Source organism: Zootoca vivipara, chromosome 15, assembly GCF_965207765.1.
Source record: "Zootoca vivipara chromosome 15, rZooViv2.hap1.1, whole genome shotgun sequence".
NCBI classification, from domain to species: Eukaryota; Metazoa; Chordata; class Lepidosauria; order Squamata; family Lacertidae; genus Zootoca; species Zootoca vivipara.
In genome coordinates, this window is record NC_142598.1 from 12,365,810 (window position 1) to 12,386,458 (window position 20,649).

General features: G+C 41.7%; 1 protein-coding gene across 2 annotated transcripts in view; it reads left to right on the plus strand.

The window, feature by feature from the left end:
- Nucleotides 1-20,649, plus strand: part of TRPC4 (transient receptor potential cation channel subfamily C member 4) — a 67,211-nt gene that overhangs the window by 28,110 nt on the left and 18,452 nt on the right. For both annotated transcript variants that reach the window (XM_035097403.3, XM_088658427.1), the window contains exon 3: nucleotides 7,153-7,671. In XM_035097403.3, the coding sequence (XP_034953294.2) occupies nucleotides 7,153-7,671 (519 nt within the window). The remainder of the gene's footprint in view (nucleotides 1-7,152; nucleotides 7,672-20,649) is intronic.

A 20,649-nucleotide genomic window follows, 5' to 3' on the forward strand; every position in this document is an offset into this window, starting at 1 on the left:
TTCAAGAACCCAGGTATCACTTTGTGACTAAAGATGGATTGTCAGAGGGGATAATTTTATTCTTTTTCCCATAGGACCAGTTCATCATGCAGATGTTAGTTAGAAATATTGATGGACTACTCTGGTTCTTGCTGTCAGCTAGTTTTTTCTGCTGCCTTGTCTAATGTGGTGTGTTTCACTTCTTTGAATAAATTGGATTGGTTGTACTAACCAGATTGTTTGTCCCAATGTTGCCTTTGCTTGGTTCATGTGGGTCCACTTTGTTCTCTGCTGTCATAATCTGCTTGATGATCTGCATATCCTGAAAACAGAACTCACACAATACCTTTGATTTATTAGAACCAACTAAACACCACAGTAAGGGAAACTAATTTGCACAAAACCACCCTCAGGCTAAATGTGAAACAAAAATACTGAGTGATCTTTGGCCAGCAGCACCATCTCAGCCTAAATCTAGCACACAAGGATATTGTTAAGATAAAAGAGAGTAAGATCTGTATGCTGCTGTGAGCTCCTAGGAGAATATACGCATTAAAAATATACTAAAAATTAACTTTAGAAAAAACCTTTAAGTTGGCCTATATTAACTCAATACTAAAGTATTGAGTTAGAAGTGGGAGTGGGGGCTGAGAACTAGTGTCTTTTCTAAGGCTGCTATTATTATTATTATTATTATTATTATTATTATTATTATTATTATTATATACCGCCCTTCAACATAAGATCTCATGGCAGTTCACTAGTGAGTTTATAATTCTGGAAACCCCAATATGGTGACTATGGTGACCCTTTAATTTTTTTTAAAAAAATCTGGAATTTATTCAGTTTTGCCTTTGTGTGGTGCCCAGGGCTTTTTAGGAGAGGTGGATGATATTTGCCTGCTGTATTTGTGTTAGATTTGTTTTGTGTGTAGGTGTTTTTGGAGGGGGGTGGATTCTGTGGGAATGTTCAGGGAGCCAGGAGAAGATGAATTGTTTATTAATATCCTTCCTACTATAACTTAGCAGAGTTTTAACATTCCTGTTTAAATGCACAGCAGGTAGCTGGTTGCAAGCTTGTTTAAGCTTCTCAATATTATTCCTGGTAAGATCGCTTTCTTTCCCTCTTAAAAGAATAAACACGCCACAATCTTATTTAAGATATATAAAGTTTACTCACATTAAACATCAGTTCACAGATGGATCCCTGAAGGCAGATTTAGTTACAGATATATATACATGTGCGTCTATCCCATATGGATAGCATCTCTGGCTAAAAAGAGAGGAAGTCAAAGAGAGAGATGGCTGCATGCCTTGTTCTTTTGGTAACCTGGACAGGTAAGGTCATGCCCACCTCAAGTCACATGCAAGAGGAAGTATGTCCCAGTCAGGAGGAAACAGGAAGTTTTCTACTGACAGGACCAAACATTTCCCTGCAAGTCCACTCTAGGAAAACAAGGAATGTTGTATTTGACTGCTATCTATGTATCACATCCCACAGATTTTAAACATCACCAGCTTTTTTTCTATGAGGCTACTATTTTGTGATGTGTCTGCAACAGTTCCTTAGATTTCTAAATGTGCCCATAGAAAAAAGTTTGGAGACTTTTCTTCTACTACTACATCAACTGACATTTGAACCCAGGACTTTCTTGCTTACACTCATGGCAACCACAATTTGCGTGTCGAGGTCAAAGGACATCCCCCCAATTATTCACACATCACACAGCAATTTAAGTTTAAGGTTTTTTTGCATTATTTTGGCCACAACTTTATTTAAAATACAACCAAATGTGAGTGGTTGCTTAGGCATTGGTTCATCCATCTGTTCCCTGCCCTGGAACAGATCTGACATCCCTAGCCATCTAGGGAAGTCAGTAGGTAAACACCCCCTGAGAGAGGATGGAGCTGTGTGTCAGGCCCTTCACCTCTCCCCGAATGTTCCCCAAGGCTCTTGCTCTTGCATGGCCCGAGCCCCTTGTGGGGGTACGGATGAGAGCCCGTCGAGCCCCATGATTCCTTTAACGGAATACCGTATAAGCAGCAGCAATTTTGAGGGGTAGGCCTTCCTAACCCCTCCACCAACCAATTTTAACCAATGCCTAACCGCCAACCTTACAAGTTGTGACGATTTGCTACGCAGTAGGCAAAATCCAAATGGCAGCAGCCAATCAGCCAAATGGACAAAATTCCTATCGGGCCCCTGCCCCAAATGCAGGCGACCCCATGACAGGCATAGCAGTGTCAATCGCAAAAGGCCCTTAAAGAGGGCGGGCGGGCGGGAGATCTGTTGCACTTGGCAGAAGTGAAACCAGAAGCTGCATGCAGGAGTTTTTTTTAACGGCTATGGCTGTAAATCATTAACTTGCAACATGCCTTTTCCCCCAGCAACAAAACTGCCCAATCCCCCTGTGGAGATCCAGACTATTCTGCCCAGCAACCCAGGGATGTCCTGTTAACCCTTCCGTAACACGTGCTCTCCATGAATGGAGAACCCGCTATACCAACTGACATTGCATTGTGCTAACCGGTCTGTAATTTAATGCGTTATGTCCAGAAGGGGGACGTGGGTGGCACTGTGGTCTAAACCAGTGGTCCTCAACCCCCGGGCCACGGACCGGTCCTGGTCCGTGGATCAATTGGTACCGGGCCGCCCAAGGAACATTAAATACAATTAAATTAAAATTATTAAATCAAAACAATCTAAATAAAATATAAATAATCAACGTTCCCCCCCCCCTCGGCGGGCCACGAAACAATCAACGGCCCCCCCCTCAGCGGGCCGCAGTAAAATTATCAAACGTTGACTGGTCCGCGGCGATAAAAAGGTTGGGGAGCACTGGTCTAAACCACAGAGCCTAGGACTTTCCGATTGGAAGGTCGGTGGTTCGAACCCCCGCGATGGGGTGAGCTCCCGTTGTTCGGTCCCAGCTCCTGCCCGCCTATCAGTTCGAAAGCATGTCAAAGTGCAAGTAGATAAATAGGTACCGCTCTGGCAGGAAGGTAAATGGCGTTTCCATGCACTGCTCTGGTTTCGTCAGAAGCGGCTTAGTCATGCTGGCCACATGACCCGGAAGCTGTCTGCGGACAAACACTGGCTCCCTCAGCCAGTAAAGCGAGATGAGCGCCACAACCCCAGAGTCGTCCGCGACTGGACCTAACAATCAGGGGTACCTTTACCTTTATGACCAGAAGGGAGAAAGGAATATTTTATGTTCATACTGGTTGAAATAACAATACACTGAAATGGAGCAAGATAAAGAAGAAAATAATTAGGAATACAATTGACAATGGCATTTACAGTAGTTATCAAGGTTTATATACTGCTTATAATGGTTTGCTGTGAAAATACTGAATGATTCAATCCCTTGTCAGTATTATGATTTGCAAAGTTATACACTAGAAGTCTATATTTTTACAATCCTAAGGTGTTAAATTTTCAACTAAGGCACTACACAAATATCAGATGGTGAGTTCTAAACTTGTAAACCAATGTGGAATGTTTGGTTCCCAACTTAGAATGTTATTCCAAACTAGTCTCAGGGTTCATTTCTGCTCCTATATTGAGTCTACAACATTAATTCACCCTTAACCTTACAAATGGAAACATCTGTCCTAAGAGGCAAAAGCAAGAGGGAGAAGAATCCCATCACAAGCTGTTGCCAAACATGTTACAACCTGACTAGAATTATTGCAGCCTTATACAGTACTTCAAATCTGTGAAACAATGTGCTAAACTCTGCGGTACCCAGCCTCGTGCATCCCTCCTCAGCTTTTTTCTCTCTCCCAGTTTTCTCTTCCCACTCATGTTTCTGCATCCTTCCCCTTTCATTCTTTCTTTTCTAGGCTTCTGCCTCTTCTACTCCTCCTCTTTGCTTAAGGATCTTCTGCCTGCCTTCTGTAGAATTAGAGCAGCTGAGCCAATGACAACCCAAGGCCTTTTTGGCTCCCCAACCCCTCCAATATGCAGGCTTCACTGTCACCCCTACTGCTTATGCCACTATCACAAAACCCCAAGAATAGTGTTTCTCAAACCATGGGCTATGGTCCACTACTGGGCCTCAGCATTGTTTCAAGGGGTCCTTGTCTTGGAGTATATATATTTTTGATTAACTATTTATTTTGTGCTTTTATCCTGTATTTTTGTATTGTGAACTGCCCTGAGATCTTCGGATGAAGGGCAGTACTGTATATAAATTAACAACAACTTTTTCTAGTAGTTACGTTAAAACATAGAGTGCAACTCTATCCATTGACTGAGGTAGGTGGAGTCCCCAGGTATCCTGCCTGGGGAGGAAGCCAGACCAAACCACCAGGAGCCGCACTGGGATCCAGGGGGCTGCAGGTGACCATGCAAAAGTCACCTCCCCCCATTTGATGTGGGGAGCGGTCATTGCTCTGTTCTTTCTTCCGCCGCTTGGAGGAGTGTGTTCTTTTTCCTACAGCTTTACATTTAGGTTGAACACATTGGTTCTTTTTACCATGATTTCTGAACTGCCACAACAACTTTCTGATGACTTACAGAGCATGAGAGTTGACACAGTCCTCACTCACAGTTTCCCAAAAACATTTCTCTAATCTGCATTGTTTCAAAGGCAAATATAATGAGGAGAAAGACTTGCGTTGTTAACTGAGAGGAGAAATTACCATTCTATGGCTTGGCCAAGGTGCAGTTTTGACTGAAATGAGAATTTCTTTTTGTTCTTTTGTCCCTGTTCCTTTGAGACAGTGAAGAACATGGCTGATTGATGTTCTATGACCTTCAGTGGTATGGTGCCAGAGAAGTTAAGTTTCAAACTTGTAGAACTTTGAAAACCAAGCCAAATCACATGCAGTGTGTCAGACACCTTCAGCTTTAGTAACCCTGGAGTATGCCATGAACAGAGGGGGAAATGTTTCTTTTTGCCTTGCAGCAAAGGAATTTTGAACCTAAGTTCATTTCTTTATGTTACGGGCAAAAAGCCAGCAACATTTATAAATTATAAAAATTTCCTTTTGCTGACTATGAGCCAACAGTCTTCTTTGAGAGGGCCTGCTTTTATCAAAGAGCTCAGAAGTCTAGAGAAACTATTGAGCCGTTCATAGGAGACCTCTATTTTTTTCAAGGAGCTCCTCATGGGGACACAGTATACAGTGATATGTACCTGATGGAAGACTTAACTCTTTGCAAGACTATAGAAACGTCAAGGAAATCAGGGTCACCCAAAACTCAGGCCAGGGAGAGGAAGTAAAATGATCCACAACTTCAGAGATATTTTCATGGCAAGAACAGCCGAGTGTAGGAAACATAGCTTAGTTGGTTAGAGTGTGGTGCTGATAACACCAAGTTTGCAGGTTTGATCCCCAAAAGGGACAGCTGCATATTCCTGAATTTCAGGGGGTTGGAATAGATGATCCTCTGGGTCCCTTCTAACTCTACAATTCTATGGTTTTAAGAAAAATAGGACCCTTTGTTATGGTGCAAGAAGTGATCAACAGAAATGGAAAACCTATTTTTATTTAGCTCCATTATTTCTTTCCAAAGCTATTGAACCTGTATGGCGGGTAAATGTAACAAACTGCAGGACAGCTGCTAATTTCAGAATCTGTTATCTCAGACCTATAAAGTTCTGCCCAACCTACATAATGTTAAGACTGTTTTGTATAGCCCTCAAAGAACGTGAGTAAGAATCAAAAGGAACCAAAGCACCAGACCCAGATGGATTAATAACTGAACATTCTAAGAGCTTTGTAGAAGGAATAGGAGAACCATTAACTAATGATCTAGATAGGTGGGTGTTATACCACAGGAGTGGACAATTCATTCATGCAAAAAGGGTGTGAGGCATTTTCTCGTTCTTCTCCAAAGCTTGAGGGTGCCAAGTCCCTTCAGAACCCCAGCATACCTCTTCTTTGTCTTTGTCTCCAACCCTTGTCCTCACTCGCTTGCTTGCTTTCCTTCTGCTGATCTCTTTCTCTTGCTTTTCTGCTCCTCTGGTTTCCATTTTGCCTTCTTTTGTTTCCTGCTCGGGACCCCATTGCCTGTGCAACCTTTTGCTGCTTTATTTCTCTGCCAGTCACCAATGCTCCACTGGCATTCTTAGTGCACCCACTTCCAGAATGCTCGTCTGCACATCTAGATGCCCCATTTGCCCACCAGGACTCTGAGGAAGCCACAGCGCCTCCCTCTCTTCACAAAGGGGGAAAATAAAAACAATGTTGGGTTCAAACACCCTTAACGCTTTCACATTTTGGCTATAAAACACCAATGTCAGTATTAACAAAATGCTTAAAGTGTTAAAAATATAGTCTATATATATATATATATATATATATATATATATATATATATATATATATATGCAACTATTTGTTTTATTACTGTGGAATTTCCAAAAGAAAGCATTTGTAAATAAAAAAATTAAAAAGTTGTGTTACTGAAATAAATGCACTTTTCGATGATATCTAATTTTCCGAGTTTCACCTGTATATTGCAGTAGCTAAATAAGAAGTACAAAACAAGCTTTTGTCTTTTTGTGGGAGGAAGGTAATGATATCTCAGAAATAATTACGGAGACACTAAGAAGGTAAACAAACAGGGAATGCAAAAATATTGAAATTGAGGAATAAAAGAGCAGCCAGCCTAGCGTCCTTCCCCTCACCCTCCTGTTTCATTTAAGACTGGGATAGATTCTCTCCAGCCAAAGCAGGCCTGTTAGATGTTAGCAATATATGAAGAGGGAAAGCAGGACATCCTGACCTCAGGGCCATAGACCCTATCACACATTTGACTGAAGATGTCTGCAAAGAGGTAGCCTCCTTACATAGAGATGTGTGCACATAGGCTTCCATGTGATCAGGAAACCAGATTGCGCAAGGTTTGGAGTAGATTTGTTATCATCTGCATGTGAATAGCACCCAGCTCTATTTCTCATTTTCATCCGATTCAGGCAGTACATTGGAGGGGCTGAATCAGTGGCTGAGTCACTGGACTGGAGGGCAGCAAATAAAGTGTAGGTCAGGTAAGATGGAGATGTTGTTGGCAGGTAGGTAATCTATCCAGTACAGTTGTGTTCTGGATGGGTTTGCACTACCCAAAAGGATAAGTTCTCATATGATTTTACCTTGATATCTTGTACCTTGAGCTACAGATAACACGTATCCAATATAATTGTATTCGCTTTCCTTCCCACAGGTACCACCCATTCTTCTGGATAAACAATTCTCAGAGTTTACACCAGACATCACACCCATTATCCTGGCTGCCCATACAAACAATTATGAGATCGTAAAACTTTTAGTACAGAAAGGTGTTTCTGTTCCCAGACCGCATGAAGTCCGCTGTAACTGTGTGGAGTGTGTCTCTAGCTCAGATGTGGACAGCCTTCGCCATTCCCGATCCAGGCTCAACATCTACAGAGCTCTTTCAAGTCCATCTTTGATTTCCCTGTCAAGTGAGGATCCTTTTCTTACAGCTTTCCAATTAAGTTGGGAACTTCAGGAACTGAGCAAAGTGGAAAATGAGTTTAAATCTGAATATGAAGAACTATCACAGCAATGCAAGCAATTTGCAAAAGACCTCTTGGATCAGACACGGAGTTCCAGGGAACTTGAAATTATTCTTAACTACAGAGATGATAACAGTCTAATAGAAGAGCAGAATGGTAATGAACTTGCAAGACTCAAACTGGCAATTAAGTACCGTCAAAAAGAGGTAAGTGTATAGAAGGATATTTTTCTGATTTAATTGAAATAATGTATGAGATAGATGGTATACCCATCAAGTGAGACAAATTGCTGTCAAGGTCTTTTGTTCTCCATTTTGTCTCATTTAAAAAAAAAATAATGATGATGGGCACATTGGGTTATTAGGCTCTTGTGATACAAGAAACTGAAATATTGCAGCGTATAAGAAATCCAGAAGTACTGCTGCTCGTGTTTTCTCTTGAAAAAAGATCTTGTTAGTTGATCTGCCTGACATTAAGCTCTGTGGAAAGACAGAAGTATTTTCTGGTTCATTTTACAGCCTAGAATTCCTCCACAAGCAGCAATGTGCATTACTGCAAATAGTTGCTTCCTGTAAATGTGTGGAGACTTTCATGGTGATGTAATAATGATAATCAAATCAGTGAAGGTTCAGAAATCAGACAGATGGTACTGTGTTGGGTGGGGAAATGGAGGCTACTGGCAGGAACCTATCTGACCCAGACACTAGTGAGATCCCTTCAGAGTCTTGGACCCCTACTGACTCTTCCAATTGAAGACTTGGAGGTAATCCAAAGGCAGCCTGAAGTACCCCACCTCAGAGGTGCCTGACTTAGGCTATCCAAGGACCTAATGCCAAGCTCTGCCTCGATCCCTGATTCTCCCCCTCCAGCTCTCATGAGTGAAGATGGCAGCAGAACCAAATGGGAAGCCCAGGGTCGCAGGAAGAGTGCTTTATTGCCAGGATCTACTTGGGTGCGAATCCAGCTTCAAGGAATGACCCAGCAAAGAACCTGGTTGAAGTGGAGCTGGTGGTGACTGCAATTTGTTTGGTCTCCTCTGAACCCTTGTTAGGTTAACACCTCCCTTTTGAACTCACTAATGTTGTTCCAGCTCCCTCTGTCCTGTTCTGGAACCCCCTGGCTCCGCCTTGGAGGTTCCTGGCTCAGCCCTACTTCAGCTACCTATCTGACTTCAGCCTTCACATCAGGTGCTGGTCATAAACAACTACTTAGAAGGGTTACGTTCCTTTTGGTTGAGCCACAATGGTCCAGTAATTCAATGAGGACAAAACAACTTTGAAATTATTATTATTACTATTACTATTACTATTATTATTATTATTACCCCGCCTATCTGGCCGGGCTCTCCAGCCACTCTGGGTGGCTTCCAACAGAATATTAAAAACACCATGAAACATCAAACATTAAAAACTTCCCTAAACAGGGCTGCCTTCAGATGTCTTCTAAAAGTCAGATACAGTCGTACCTTGGTTTTCGAACAGTTTAGTTCACGAACAACTTGTAACTCAAATGTTGCAAACCCGGAAGTAGGTGTTCTGGTTTGCAAACTTTGCCTCGGAAGCCAAACTTTCGGCGTGGCTCCCGATTGGCTGCAGGACACTCCCGCAGCCAATTGGAAGCCGTGACTTGGTTTTTGAACGTTTCAAAAACCAAGGTATGACTGTAGTTGCAAGTATGCCTTAGAAAATTCTATGCACATTTAGTAGGAATAAGTTCCACTGAGGTAAATGGAACCTATTTTTGAATAAATAGGCATAGGACTTGGCTGCACCAAACAATTTACCTACTGAAGCTGAAAAGCATTTATATATATATATATATATATATATATATATATATATATATATATATATATAATTAGTAATGCAGTTCTCAAGGGGAGCAATACCTCCTTTATCACCTTTTAGACTCATTCAGAAAGTTCAGATTTTTCTGCTTCAGCCACTGAGTGAGTGAGACTAACACCAACCGATTAGTCTATAAAAGGATTTAGATCACCATGCTAATCACATGATGCTTGAGATGAGCCTGTTTTGTTTGATTCAAAGTTATTTTTTATCATAATTGATGAATTTCCACATGTTGATATTTTAATCAAACTTTTAGCATTGATTTTAATTATTTTTGAATGCTTTTAATAGTTGTTTTTAACTAATAATAGGTTCTTTTTTTTGTAAACCACTTCGAGGTCTGTTTGTTTTTTACAATCAAGTGGTATATAATTTTTAATAACTAAGTAAAAATAATTCTTTATAACTGGAAAGTCATATGAAGATAGGTACAAGAAGATACTGTTTGCAAATCATGAAGCTTCAGCATTACAATGTAAACACAGGGTTAGGGGATCCTGTTTGCCTCATAGCACATGGTTCTAGTCAGATAATTTATTGTGTAACATGAGAATATTTTTTATATTATATTTTAAGATTTTCAGACATTGCAAATAGCTAACATAAATACTAATATTTTTAAAGCAGAGTTCATTTAAAGAAACAGTCCTAAGATGATAATTTAGTTATGTGTGTGCATTACTTATTTGGTTGTGCCACCTTAACATTTTATGCTTTATAACAAAAGTATAGCCATGTTAGAAAGCCATCATAACAAATGTGATATTGGAGAGATTTCATTTGGTCTTTCATACTTCGTAGAAGCTGAGCAATTTCTTCAAGCTCCATTTTAACAGATGGCATCCTTTGCCTTTTAATTAGCTGTTACCTGAAATCAGACTGTAGGGAGGAGGAAATTAATTATGACTAAGATTCCAAGAACCACGTGACTACCATTTCTGCAACCCCAAGTGGGCTTTTAGAGTTGTACTTTTCTAATGCTGCTCCATCATCCCAAGCAATAAAATCCCTTTAAAACTAAGGCATATTCTCACAGCAGTCTGTGATTAACCCATATTGGGAAGAGACTCCGCTGTTCAAAAGTATGTGTGGAGGGAGTGTAAAAAGCTCCAATGAGAAACACACAAGCCAGGAGGGGTAACTGTCCAAGTGAGGCATCGAGTTGGAGCCCTTGTACAATTCTAGCAAGCAATACATTTTCCATAATATCCTAACTAGGCTAAAGGATGTCGAGAGACAAAATATTGTGGCAGCTGTAAACAAAATTTGCTCCCCTATATTCTTTGATCTAAATATACTAGATAGCAGAGCCAATTACGTCACTAAGTTAATAACCCCAGCCCAACGTAAGGCTTTTATGTTGGCCCGTCTGAATGTTTTTCCCTCGGCATTTGTCAGGGGAAGATATCAAAACATTCCTAGAAACAAGAGATTCTGCAGATGTTCTATGAATGTCCCGGACACTGTAGAGCATATTCTCTTTCATTGTCCATTGTACAATACGCTCCGTCAACGTGTGCTGTCCCCTCTTTTGGGTGGTCTGGAACCCCAGCAAGGTGAAAGTGTGGGATTCGGCCTATCTGATGTTGACCAAAGGGTAACGGCGGGGGTAGCTGAGTTTTTGGTAGCAGTCCTCCAAGGAGCAGGTTAACAGGGAAAATCCTAGATTCTGCATATATATATATATATATATATATATATATATATATATATATACACACACACACACACACACATACATACACAATCAGTCTATGTAGCCAACTGCTGCCTTTTTATATATATACCAGCGTTTCTCAACCGTTGTTCCGCGGCACACTACTGTGCCGCGAGACGCGGGCTGCTGTGCCGCCACGTGCGGCGATGAGAATGGCGATGTGCAGCTCGGCCAGGCAGCAAGCCACGTCCCGGTACACATGGCTGTTGCGAAAGTTGCCGTCAAGGGCACTCTGCACGTCCGCCTCCCCCCAGATCTCCAGCAGAGCTCGAGTCTCCAGCGCGATTGGACGGGAAGGGGCGATCAATGGCAGGCAGGCGGGGGCCAGCCGCCCGCCTCGCTGCAGCCCCTCCTCCCGCAGCTCCCCCTCTCAGCGTCCCCGGCAAGGCGGCAGTTGCGGCGGCCGAGATCCCATTCCTTCTCTCGCCTGGCTTTCCTCAGCCTCGTCTGCAGCTGTCGCTCCCTCGCCTCAGGCGGCGGGAGCTTGGTGGTGGTGGTGGTGGCGGCGGAGGGGGCTGCGCTTCGAGGCCCATCGCCTTGCGGAGGCCGGAGGCCGCGGGGCTCGGAGAAGAAGCGGCAGCTGTCGAGAAGAAGGCGGGCGCTGAGGCTGAGCAGCACCGGTGCGGCCTCTTTCCCCTCTCCGCTCGCTCCCCGGCGGGCCCAAGCCGGCCCGGCGTCAGCAGCGCGCATTGCGCTCCAGCTGCCCCCTCCCCTTCGTGTGCGTGCACACTCACATCCATACACACACACACACACGCCAGTCGCCCAGGTTCACACACAAAGCAGCGAGGGTGTCTGTCGCACAACTTCAGTGGTGGTGGGAAGAGGGGGGCAGGAAGGCGAGAACAATAGGCAACGGTCTCCTCCCGAGGAAAAGGCGTCGCGTACCTATAGGGCGGCACAGAGTTGGTGTGCCTCGTGATTTTTTTTCATGCAACAAGTGTGCCGTGGCCCAAAAAAGTTTGAGAAACACTGATATATACAGTGGTACCTCTATTTACGAATAACTCTTCTTACGAATGTTTCTACTTACAAATGGAGCTCCTCCGCCATCTTGGATGTGGTTTTGATAGGATTTTTTCTACTTACGAATTTTTAGATAGGGTTGCTTCGACTTACTAATTTTTTCTCCCAATGCATTCCTATGGGATTCAACTTACAAATTTTTTTTGACTTACAAATGTGCACCCGGAATGCATTAAATTCGTAAGTAGAGGTACCACTGTATTTCAAGGCTCTTGATTTTCTCTTTTATGTGATTTTCTCTTTTATGTTTTTATTTGTAAAATGCCTAATAAAGGTTTGATAAGTAACTGCCTAAGTGAATCTCAGCCTGCATCTCTACTTTTTGGATTAACCTGCCTGTTTCTATCCAAACAGCTCATCTTTTGCAACAATTTGTAGATCAATTGTGAATATGTAGCCATTTTCGGCTTGCACAGAATCCCATCACATGAGAAATCTAGAAGAACCCTACTGGTATATTATTTTTGTGGAGTCCATTCCATCTGCCTTTAATGTAGCATATGAAGAATTTAATTCATAAAGCTTGATTTATGCAATGAAGCACTGCTATCCAATTCATTCAGCCATTTTTTTAAAAATATATATATGTTTTCCTCTCTTTTGTAAGGGCACTTCCAGAATATCCGTTTATTGAACATACATCCTGATTTGTTTGCAGGGAGAGTAGATGATATGGTCATTTAATGAGTATTCATTCCAATTGGCTTGTGGGGAGGTTTGATATGATGTGTGAAAGCAAGTGTCATCCCATTGCTTCCCAGTGGAACCTTGCATTATTATTATTTTTGCAAGAAGGCTAAATTTTGGGGGAAGCAGACTTGTTGCATGCAACCTCCCAAACAGCTTGAGTTGTACAACCTGAATTTGCCAATCTGAGCAACTCCAGACTGATGTCTTATACCAGGTTTATGCAGCGATAAGCATTATACACTTTCAATGTGGATTTATAAAGTACCGGTATTTGTCTGATCCTCCTCCTGCTACATCAATGTTTTCCAATACGCCTGCATTATTAACTCTGCACTGGCATCCTCCAGCAATTCCAAGGCCATTTTTTGCAGCCTCACCATCCACCCTTTTGACCCTCCCCCTCTACAAAAGTAGAAGTTAGTTGTGCTGTATGATACCATGCTTCCATATCACTGTGCTTTTTCCAAGCACCAGCAGTAGCACAGTTGTTCTTTTCTCTCAGTTTGCAGCAAGGTGTCTGATCTTCTCTTCTTCCCTCCCTGTGCCCTGTAGCTGGGCAAAGATATGACATCTAGAAGGAAGGGAGCTGGGAAAGAAGGAGGAAAGGACATATATCGTCAGTTGCCTCTGTGTTGCACTGGCACACAAACACCACTCTAGTTTCTCTCTTGCTCTCCACATACACAGCCATCACCTTGTGCATGCACCCATCTCTGAGCAAAACAAAACTTTTAAGAGGCTGAGCCAGTCACAAAGCTTTCCTTTGAAACCCCCCCCCCCAGCAATTGGGCAGCAATTTTATCTCCCCCCTCCCCCCTTTTAAGTGCAAGTTATTTGCAGAATGGCACCATGCCAGCACCATCCTTCCACTTTTACAGTTTTAATGTTCAGGCTGTCATTACAGTACTGTGCTAAACCTTCACTCGGTTCCACAAAAACGGCATCAACAGGAAGCATGTGGGAGTAGCTATTTCACAAAGAAGCAACTTCAATTCGGCAGATTGCCATAATACCATAGCACATCAGTCATTAAAAAAGGAAAAAGGGAACATTTCTGGTATGAAAAGTTTAATGATAGGTGCCAAAAGTTATGGATTACACACAGATTGCTACTTATGCCATGTGGCCATCCCATCAGTTTTAAGAGTACAAATCAACTTTAATGTGGGAGCACTAATGCAACACCATCAAGAGGACAAATCCTCAGTAACAATGACATCAGTAAAAACAGTGAGTCTACTCAGGGGCTAAGGTCCCAATCCCAGGAGGCATAAGCCTCTCACCAAATTAGTCAACAGAATAGGCAGGATTGGTGGTGCAGCACAGTCCAAACAAACCAAGGTCAAGCACAGGGAATCAGTCTAGGAAACAGTCCAAGATCAGTACCATAAGTTCATCAAGCCGTGGGAACTAGACTTAGAAACAAGGATGTGTTGTTTCCAGCAAATGAAAGATTCAGGAAGGAGACATTATGTACTCTGGCCTCCTGACCACAGTTGATGTTAGTAAAGGACCTTCAGGGATTGCTTACTCGTGTATACCCCTTACTCATCAGTAGACCACTGACTTTGGGTCCATAGATGCATACTGTAATGTTATCTTTAGCCTTGACCCAAATATTTTAGCACCAGTGTTCTTGAGAACTGATAGGTGGTGCTACCTCCTCCTCTGATAGGTCCAGGGGTTCTCCAACAGGTCCCAACCTGGAGGACCCCTCAAGGGGATACTCGGGATTGGTTTCACAGGACCCTGCTTGCTCCTTAAAGTTCTTGACCTGTGGGGTATCTGGTTGACTCTTCAAGGACCTCATGTCTGGTACCAGGTCAGGGCTAGATATAACAGTATGTGATGGAATCCCACCAGAAAATAGCCGATCTGGAAGTGCCCTAAGTCTATGAGTCTGTCCCAGGGTATGATGAAACAGGGATGACCTCCTTCGTGCCAATTATTTCACATTTTTGGCTTTTTGCTGTATGCCTTTCTATTTCCAGCCCCATTGTTTTTGTGGCATACTGGCAAGATGTAATAACTTGACCTAAGATTGATTTGCTCTCCTTGTCTCCAAACATGTTGTCTGCACAAAGAGAATTAGGATTTTAACAACACCTACTGGAAGAAAAATCAGTATACCGGTAGATAAAAAGCAGCAGCAAATGAGTCAGAGCCAATATGTGGCAATTAGGAAGGAGTTAAAAGTTGGCAAGTTAGGGGGGAAATGGTAAGGATGGTTCATATTCCAATAAATATAGCAAAGTGTCTTCAATGAATTTTCAAAGTGTCTGTCGACATGGAAACAGCATATTGCTAATACAAATCCAGAGATTTTATATTGCATTTACAGCAAAGATTGAGTTTTCATCCTAGAGTGCAACTGATGTGGATTATCCAGCACCCCCATAAATGCAAAGGTCTCAGACCCTGAGCAACTGGAAGACTTCTTATGGGAGCCCTGATAAGAAGGATCACTTGCAGTCTGCATACATGTTCACCTATATGGAATGAACCATCCAGGGGTCCTTCATCTTACCTTTTACTTTATATTGTGCACAAATTGCTTTTTGTTGTGTCATTTCATAGCTATACAAGTTACAAATTTCAGCACAGACGCCAAAAAAGAGGAACTTCTTTGTTAATAATTGCTTTCAGCATTCGTTCTTTTATCCGTTGCAACCGCCTTACTATACTTAAACTATGCAAAACAGTTCATACTGTACTTTCGTATTAGAATATTTAGGTAAATAAACTCAATTTTTCCTCAATGTAATATACCAATGTTGCTTTTGTTGTTTTGTTTGCCACCTTCTCCCAGGATTGTGGTCAGCTTTTTCACTATTAGTTTATTTGATTGCTGAACTTTTATGTTATTTCATGCAATTTTATTGTTCATGGCTTAGAGATCAAAATTAGTGAAATATATAAAATGCATAAAATAAGCACAAATGCTGCCTGCCTACCCCTTTGCCATTTTAAACTTTTTTTCCCTTTTTAGAAGGCTGGCTGCATTGTGGTCTTGGAAATGCCTTGCCCATGCCAAACTGCTTCTCAGTTATTGAGGGAGCTCTTTGCAGCTTGCAGATCACCAGACTCTACCCAAAGGAACTGAGAAAACACATAGCCAAAGGTGCATAAGAAATAGCCCACTTGCCATACACATCTTTCTAGAGCAGGCATGCATCTGTGCAACTTGAGCAGAGTCTAAATGGCCGTCCTACTGCTAACAGCGGTGAAATTAATGCTGACTTACCGGAAATGTGGATCAATGTTCTTTTTATTCAACAAAAGCCTAAAGAGAAAATAATGCTGTGTAGGAGATATAATATTTAATTACCAGAGAAATGGATTCAGCAAAGCAGGAGACACTTGTAAATAGCTAACCTCAAGGACTGCATTAGCACATTCTTCATCATTTGCCAGAAGCCTATGCATGGCTGAGTTACTCAGAATTTGACACTAAGCCAAGGTAAAAATGTGATTAGAGGTGGAAATTGTTTGTCAAAATATTAATAACTAGGTGCTGCTGCTCTGCTTGCCACCCTCACATACACCTTTACCCTTCCTTCACCCCTTCCCCCACCCTCCAGCCACCCCCTATCCCCCCACAGCTTGCTCCAAGCCCTTCCCTTTCCCTCTTGAGTCTCATAACTCCCACCCTAACCCCCCCATTAAAGAATGGGGAGGTGCTTCACAAAGCGGCTTGCTATACTGCTGTGTAAAATGCCTTCCCCGCCATTAAACCCTACTGTAGCCACGTTTAATGGAGGGGGTAGGGCTTCACAGTACCTCCCCTCCATTAAACAGCTCACCTGGGCCAGCTGGCCATACCTAATGCTGCAGTTGGTGTGCCCCCCTACTGAATGTGAGAACTGCATGATGACAAGTTGGAATTTTTTTAAAAAAAATTACCTAAGGGTTGGCGTGCTCTGGTCCATGGGGTCACGAAGAGTCGGACACGACTAAACGACTAAACAACAACAACAAAGGGTTGTGTGTTAATTTGTTCCAACCAGGGTCCTAGTTTTGCTCGAACATCATAAATAGAATCTTTAAGTATGTATTTCATTATAAACAAGCAGAAAACTTTGATGCAAGTTAACTTGTCAGCCTCATTCCCCCTCCTTTGGCCTGATTCAGTACCTAAATTAATTTCAGCATGAGATGGTTTAAGAATGAATTGTGATTCTTAAAGCAGGGCTTTCAGATCGACCTCCCCAACTTATTTTTGATTTTGTGTGTTTATATTTGTAAACTACAGTTCTGGACCATGTACAAACAGGGACACACACACACACACACACACCTCATTCGCATTAATGACACAGATAGTGCAGATCTAATTTGGACAGAGGTGGATGTGGGCATGACTCATGAGGCAAAGGCGAACTAGCAATGTGACTGGAAATTAAATTAGACCTCAAGTAAACTCATTCCCTGATTGGAAACTAGAGCTATTAATCACAGACCTACACTCACATCATCTGCCTTTCCCCTCCTGACTGCCTGATAGTTTCCATTTATGGAGACTTTTGGGGAGATTACAAAAATGTATCAAACTAGACAACAACACAAGCAATTCTGAAGCCTTAGCCTGTTTCTTAGATTTTCTTGGATCACAGCCACCCTGCATTCTGAGATTTTCAGAATATCCCCAAGGCAAGTATTCTCATCTTGGCCACATTATCTGAAGCGAATGCATAGTCTTAAACATCTGCCCGTTTTGTACAAAGCTCCAGTTTGTTTGCCCCTACCCAGTCATTTCTGACCACAAGCACTTCAAATAGTGCTGTATGGAAACCTGTCCTCCAATTTCTCTTAACTGTTATTCCCCTGAGAAACAGACTTTTCTTCTTCTGCCTCATTCATGGGGCACTTAATTTCTTTGGGTTGAGCAGGATGACCTAAGGTTGTGTTCGCTTTTATATCCAGTAAACATTTCTCCCTGGTTGCCCATGCTTCTTGAACTGAAAATATAAATAACCATGTGTGGTGTTCTCAGCTCTGTTTTTTTTAGAAGTAGTGCGGGAACTCACCTTGAATGCCTCCCTTGTTCTCTTATAATGGCAATGGCACTCACCTGAGAGGTGCTGAAACTGAGTTCCGGCAAGTTCTGGCTGAAAAAAAAAGCCCTGGTTGCACTGTATCAGAGGAAAGAGACAATAGTGTGGTTCAAGCCCACCCAGGAATGGCATTGCAGGGGGCTGGAAGGGATCCTCTGGATCTCTTCCAACTTACAATTTTGTGATTCTGTTACAGCTTTTTATATACAGTGGTACCTCGACTTACAAAGGCGATCCGTTCCGCGGCGCTCTTCGTAAGTCAAAACCTTCAGATGCCGAAGCGTTCATTTTGCGCATGCGCGAATTTGCGGTTCTGCACATGTGCAGACCGCGCGTGCCACTTCTGCGCAAGCGCAGAACGCGCGCACAGCGAAAATATTTCCGGGTTTGCCGACTTCGGAAGTCTAAACCTTCGGAAGTCGAGGCATTCGGATGTTGAGGTACCACTGTAGATGGAAAGCCTTTATTCAGCATTATGTTTTGCACCTGATATTAGTTATGGATTTTTATTTGTTTGTGAAAATCAAGCTGTTCAGTTACTTATATATGTGGCTGCTAGTTCTAAGTTAAGGAATAATTGTAGTGGATTTCTTAAGATCCTCTGGAAAGTCCAAATTTGATCTTTTTAAAGTGGGTTATCATGTATCTTCATTTATGACTTCAGTAGCACCTTAAAGACCAACTAAGTTTTTATTTTGGTATGAGCTTTCGTGTGCATGCACACTTCTTCAGAAGCTCATACCAAAATAAAAACTTAGTTGGTCTTTAAGGTGCTACTGAAGGAATTTTTTTATTTTACTTCGACCCAGACCAACACGGCTACCTACCTGTAACCTTCATTTATGATGCATGTATATTATTATTTTATCAATAATAAAATAAAATAATGATATAAAAAAACACCAAAACTTTCTTCCCTCTGCTGATTTTTGAATATCATTTCTTTTCATATTTTTAATGAACAGTAGTTAAAGAAAATGGGCTCTAATCTCATCAGTCTTCCTGGAATAACATGGAGAGTAGAATTATCAGTATCTTGGTGACATCAAACTCAAAATCCAAGTACAACATTCCCCAGCATCTTCATATACTATTTATTTAATCTAAAGGCCTTCTGTTTTACTTTTCTGCCTCAATGTCAGGTACTCCAGATAATTTACAACAAGTTGGCACTACAATTAACAATATGTATTCAGTAAAAGAACTGAAACATACAAAAATACAAGAAAAAATAATAAATCCTAATAATAGATCCTAATAAATAAAGTAATGTTTGAAGCTTTGGGAATTTGATCTAATATGGAGCTTAAAGATTAATCTTCTCTAATTTATACGACACTATTGAACCTACAAATGGGCAATGGATGAACACAAAATATGATCTAAACCCCCATTGCATACCATTTTGGCTAAACTGTAGGAGGCCTCTCTAAGGGTCATTATAAGATGCCACTGGATGGCCCTATGCTTTTAAAGAGTTAACTAATCTCTCACTCTTATGCTGGAGAGGATATAAACTTAAAGGCACGTGTGAGGTGAGTGTCTCTTAACGATTTCTGCACCCAATTTTCTTCACAGTCATCCACCATTATAGGGCAACATCTTGTTACCCTATCCCATGTTAGCCCTGCTGTCAATGGGAAATGATATCAACCCAAATGTTAAAGAGGCAAATATTGTAATAAACACCCCCTCCCACCACAAAAACTTGACCTGATATGTTTGTAATATAGCACATATGGAACACTTAACTCACCTTTGGAGAGTGATAGGAGGTTGGTTTCAATGTATTATTGTTTATTACCAGTACAGTAACCTCCCTTTGGTCTCAGTCGCAGCAGCCAGTAGATAAATTATCTTAATGCTTTAGACTGAAGTATACTCTAATTTACAAGATTTTACAAGTTTGTTTAGATGTCACGTGGGCGACTCCATACAAGACTTAATACAGTGGTACCTTGCTTTATGAACTTAATCCGTTCCGGAAGTCCGTTCTTAAACCAAAGCGTTCTTTTTAAAATCATTTTTATTGATTTTCCAAGAAAAACAGCCAATTAACGTATCCATCAAATCATAATCATAATCCAATTAAGGGCCACATGCTAGCACTGGGAATGGCTAATATTGTGTGTGTGTGTGTGTGTGTGTGTGTGTGTGTACGTACTCTCTCTCTTACTCACACACACACCACATATATGCATATTCACCACACATATACAATGCACACAGTCACCAGGCATGCAGGCACACTGCCTTTCTCTCTCACACACATTCTCACACATGCATTCTCACAAATAAACACATGTAAAAATAAGACACACACAACCAGAATTGCCAGCCATCCACACTCCAGGGCAGTGAAAACAGTACTTTGCATAAATCATTATTTTTACTTCTCTTTAAATAGATCTGTTTATTTGCAAATACAAAAAGAAAAAAGGCAGGGGAGATAACAGCCTTTTCAGCTGACATCATTTTTTAAAAAATAATAATAATAATTTATACTCCGCCCATCTGGCTGGGTTTCCCCAGCCACAACAATAATATTCCATCAATTCTTATTTAAATATACAGATTACTATAAGCAATCCATATGCCCAAATAGATATTTAAACCATGTGTTCAGATAAGCACCATCACAACGTCTGCTACTGTCCTGCAACACTTGGGAGTCTCAGTTTCTCTCATTCCTATCAGCATGAAAAGACAAGAAAATAAGCCCCTCAAGCATAAGGTTTCAGATTTGCACAAAAATCTAGTTTATTTACTTATTTTATTTCTGACATTTATATAGGTAAAGCGACCCCTGACCATTAGGTCCAGTCGTGACCAACTCTGGGGTTGCGG